The following is a 5,000-nucleotide window of genomic DNA, read 5'->3' on the forward strand; positions in this document are numbered from 1 at the left end:
GTGTACAGTATCATAACAGAATGACAGACTGATAATAAGCCAGATTGATAATAAGCCACATGCTATTATCATGTATGATCTTTTTTAGTTACATGGGGTATACATTTTACATTTGTGCTTGTTTCCAGGCAGTGATGAAAGAAATATGCTATATGAATAATTTATCCGACCGGTCAATTTTTCTTTACAATACGCGCACGCCACACCAGGCGCTGACAGCAATAGTACCCGCCGGCTCGGCTCTGAATGCTGACCAAAATATGGCCCTCGCCGGACAATATTATCTCTTCGTTTCTGTGGGTTTGAACGCGATTCCCAATGCTGGGCGATAAAAATCGGGTATATGATAGTTGTCGATATACGTGCGCGCGCACGCGCGCAAACACACACACACACACACACACACACACACACACACACACACACACACACACACACACACACACACACACACACACACACACACACACACACACACACACACACACACACACACACACACACACACACACACACACACACACACACTCACACTCTCACACTAACACACACACTCTCACACTCACACTCACACTCACTCACTCACACTCACACAACTATAGCTTCCCTTTAATCTGAAATGCTCGTAGTTTCCGAATGAAGAATATCTAGTTAAAGAACAACGCTGCCGGAGATGAGAAAACTTTGGCCGGATTTTATGTGCAATCCTACGGGCCGGGTGTTGCGTCATCGGATCCTCGAATCCAGAGAGTCCTCGTAGGAAAATCCTCGCGGGAAAGGCGCTCGGTTGCCATGATAACCGCAATAAGGCTAACTTTTGGTGGATTGGCGGGAAACATGGAGGGAGGAAAGCAGTAAAATTGAGTTTGTGCGCTCTGCAGGCTAACTTGTTAAGAGTTGTTGATTGGATAATTGGTGTTTATGCAAATTACGGGGTCAGACATCGAGGGAATTTGCGAATAGGTTTTTCGATCAAATATTGGATCAAAAGGGAGCATTTGCACTTGTATTATGCTCATTTATACAATCTATTTTTACTGGAGCATCGGCTGTAACGATATAAAAAGTGTTGATTGGTTTATGTCGCCAACCGGGAACAATCAGGTTAGCCAGTAATTTCCACATTCACGCCACCGCAAATGGCCTTCCACTTAGGTACATAGACTATAGACTCTGGGTTGAACCTAACTGGCTTCGATGGTTCGGCCGGTCATTAAACTGGATGGCCGCTGTATGGTTACCTGTGACACCGCCGCCACTCCATACTGTTTACCTCCACCACGGCCGATGCTGATCTATTACTCTGAATTGCTGCTATTTCCCCATATATATATATATATATATATATATATATATATATATATATAATTATATATTGTATATATGTATAGTATATATATGTACATATTATATATGAAATATATATAATTGTATATATAGTGTATATGTAATGTATGTATGTATGCACACGCACCACGCACACGCACACACGCGCGCACACACACACACACACACACACACACACACACACACACACACACACACACACACACACACACACACACACACACACACACACACACACACACACTGTACAAATATAGTATATGTACACTTGCATATGAAATATATATACATATAATATATGTATGTGTATTTATATATGTATATGTGTGTATATATACACATATATATGTATCTATATGTATATGTAATATATAATTATATATATATATATATATATTGTGCTTACATATATGCACAAACACATGCATACATATATACAAAAACAGACCGTCATTTGTGGTCACTACGGGGACCTCAGCTGCTACCCTCCCAAGATTGGGCTTCTCCCCTCAAGCTCCGCATTTAGTTCCCTCTAAGTGCCAATAGAAGCAGTGATTTCCCATACCCACTAAAATCTATTTTTCCCCGAGGGCCGCATGGTCAACCTGTATATACTATCGTGTTTAGTTTCGAATACAGGTAAGCCTAACCTACTTGTCCCTAGCCCCCCCATCTTTCCGATCCTAAGTACATTTCCATGACGTATCAGAATAGAGTGGGAAGCTGTGGGCTCAGTAAGCAGTGAGTCGGGAAATGTATTGATGTATGGGAGGTGGGTCTCGTGGAAGCGCGTGGTGTCTCCGTGTAAGTGCGCGCGTGTGTGTATTTTGGCGTGCGTGTCTAATGTGTACATGTCCCCTCCATAGATACACGTTTCGAATTCAGGTAACTCTCCCTCCGTCAGACCCTCCCTGCCCTCCCCTCTATGCACTGTCCTGACACTTCCCTCAATCGATCGCTCCGTCTCCCAACCCGCGCTCGACTGATAACCTGAAATGCAGTTTTCTTATCTCCTGGATGCGCATATGTATGTTTGCATTAACTGATAAAGAGAGGGTGGAGAAGAGATCAGGCAGAAGATTAAACAGATGAAAAACCACCGTATAAAAGAAAGATGTAGCAAAAACGTGTGTAGCGACGGACCGGCGGGCTGAAGCAAGGTGCCGTGTGCAGCAACAGCGGCGGCGGCGGCGGGAACCTGAGGTGACGTGTGGATAACGCTACTAGGAAACACACGCACACGGCACCCACACTCATGCTCGCTCACACGCAGATACACAGACACATACATGGAGCACCCATATACACAGATACACAGACACATACATGGAGCACGCATATACACAGATACACAAATTGGGACACGCGTGTGCGCACGCAACCATACATACATGCGCACGCCCGCGCCCGTGCACACGTACACGCACACGCACTCACACTTATACTCGCACACTCACACTCACACTCACATTCATATTCTCACACACACGCACCAACACTCATGTTCACTGACACGCACACGGACACACGGGGCCGCGCTCACCTACATTGTTGGTAGTTCCGCTACAAGGGAAAAAGTGGAAGAAAAATATTCAAAATAAGAGGTAACTGCAGCTGCCATGTCAATTTACAGGTACACAGTCGGTGATTGTGGAGTGAATGATGGTGATATCAATAACGAATAATTTTTGCAAGAAGTGTAGACCAATATTTTGGTAAATAAATGACTTTCTAGCGGAGGCTATACAATTCATTGTATTCTACAAAAAATAGTTTGAAAACGAATTCAAGGCATGGTTCCGCTTGAATCGGCATAGTCCGACTGCGGGTGATTTAATGTTTTTTTTTCACTATCCATGATTGTGAAGATCCACAATGTAGGGTTGTATGACTACCTCGTGCTGGTATTTTGGCTGACGTCCACCGCTCTCCCTCAGCCTCGTGGGGCCGTGCGCAACATCTCACCTTTAAGGAGATGATTTACAAATAGTTTATTTCTCATTATTTTCCCAAACGACACAAGAGCAAATGCATCTCGTCTTAATACCTCTTTATATAACAGTGCACTAATGAGGACATTAAAAGTTGTGAAAGCTTATTGTAAGTGAATCCTTGGTTGGGGCCCGTGTGCAGCAGTGACGTCACGGCTACGTGTCGATGACGTCGGCATGACGCAAAGCGCGGGCGCTGCGTGCTTCGGGGAAAGGAGATAGTGAGAAAGATCCGCCACACTTGTGATCTGCAATATCGGTTTGGACGCGTGGCTTAATATTATTATTTCCATTTAAAAAGCGGGTTTTGTATTCTACCCCCACAATGAAATTAATTTTGGCGCTGTAATTAAAATGGGTGAATGTAAGGCCGTGTAATGTCATTATACATGCGTCTTTTACTACTTTAAATAATTTAATGTTACACAACCAGAGAGGTAAGAATGAAAATCTGAAAAAAGGGAAGAAATCAATGGGGATGAAAAAGAAGGGGAGATGAGGTGAATAGGTAAATACAAAAAAAAAAAATTAAAATGGATGCTAAAAGAGAAGAGAGGAAATGGGGAAGAAGGGAAGATATACATTGGAAACGATTTTAAAAAAATAATCGTAGTTCCACATAAAATTACTTCTCACAGGCTCCTGATGAAGATATACGCCGGCAGGCCTTTAAAAAAGTAACGAGGCGTGAGAGCGCAGTTAAATTATCATTATAGACTTTCCGAATTTACATCTAAAAGCAGAGCTATCATAGGATGTAATAAGGATCCGAGCCAAGTTTCTCCCTACTAACTTGCGTAAGCATATGTGCGTTAAGCTCGGAGAAGCAAAAAGGGATGGGGAGTGTAGATTCTGTTTCGTAATGCGCGTCCCGCTCCAGAAAGCTCCTCTGCGTAGTGTCTTTCATACGTTGTTTGTTCAGCTTGTCGATATCTTCATCTCCGCCGGCCGTTCCGTTATGCATTCTCTCGCCGTGATGGATGTCCCTCGTTATTGTGCTGATTGGCTGTTCTCCCCGATTTGCGCCGTCTTTCCGTCGCTCATGCCGCCCCCTAGTCACTAATTCCGCCCCTTCGTCGCCCATTCCACTCCTGGTTACCAATCCCCCCCTTCGTCGCTCATTCCACCCTTAGTTACCAGTTCCGCCCCTTCGTCGCTCATTCCACCCTAAGTTACCAATTCCGCCCCTTCGTCGCTCATTCCACCCCTTCGTCGCTCATTCCACCCCTAGTTACCAATTCCGCCCCTTCGTCGCTCATTCCACCCTAAGTTACCAATTCCCCCTTCGTCGCCCATTCCACCCCTAGTTACCAATTCCGCCCCTTCGTCGCCCATTCCACCCTTAGTTACCAATTCCGCCCCTTCGTCACTCATTCCACCCTAAGTTACCAATTCCGCCCCTTCGTCGCTCATTCCACCCTAAGTTACCAATTCCGCCCCTTCGTCGCTCATTCCACCCCTAGTTACCAATTCCGCCCCTTCGTCGCTCATTCCACCCTAAGTTACCAATTCCGCCCCTTCGTCGCTCATTCCACCCTAAGTTACCAATTCCCCCTTCGTCGCCCATTCCACCCTTAGTTACCAATTCCGCCCCTTCGTCGCTCATTCCACCCCTAAGTTACCAATTCCGCCCCTTCGTCGCTCATTCCACCCTAAGTTACC

The 5,000-nt window shown here is 45.0% G+C and overlaps 2 protein-coding genes across 4 annotated transcripts in view; one reads left to right on the forward strand and one right to left on the reverse strand.

Annotated features, from left to right (window-relative positions):
- Positions 1–5,000, forward strand: part of LOC125037734 (zinc transporter 1-like) — a gene marked incomplete in the record, with an annotated part of 46,410 nt that overhangs the window by 13,695 nt on the left and 27,715 nt on the right.
- The window catches only part of LOC125037735, a 7,320-nt gene that overhangs the window by 626 nt on the left and 1,694 nt on the right, over positions 1–5,000 (reverse strand). The window contains exon 2 of one of the 3 annotated variants that reach the window (XM_047630929.1): positions 3,080–3,312. The exons of 1 other annotated variant lie outside the window; for it this stretch is intronic. In XM_047630929.1, coding sequence (XP_047486885.1) covers positions 3,309–3,312 — 4 coding nt within the window. In that variant the 3' untranslated portion in view covers positions 3,080–3,308. Of the gene's footprint in view, positions 1–3,079; positions 3,587–5,000 lie in introns of those variants that run through there. One more of the 3 variants, XM_047630927.1, reaches the window with a different exon arrangement.

The sequence above is a fragment of the Penaeus chinensis genome, chromosome 24, assembly GCF_019202785.1.
Source record: "Penaeus chinensis breed Huanghai No. 1 chromosome 24, ASM1920278v2, whole genome shotgun sequence".
Taxonomy (NCBI): Eukaryota; Metazoa; Arthropoda; class Malacostraca; order Decapoda; family Penaeidae; genus Penaeus; species Penaeus chinensis.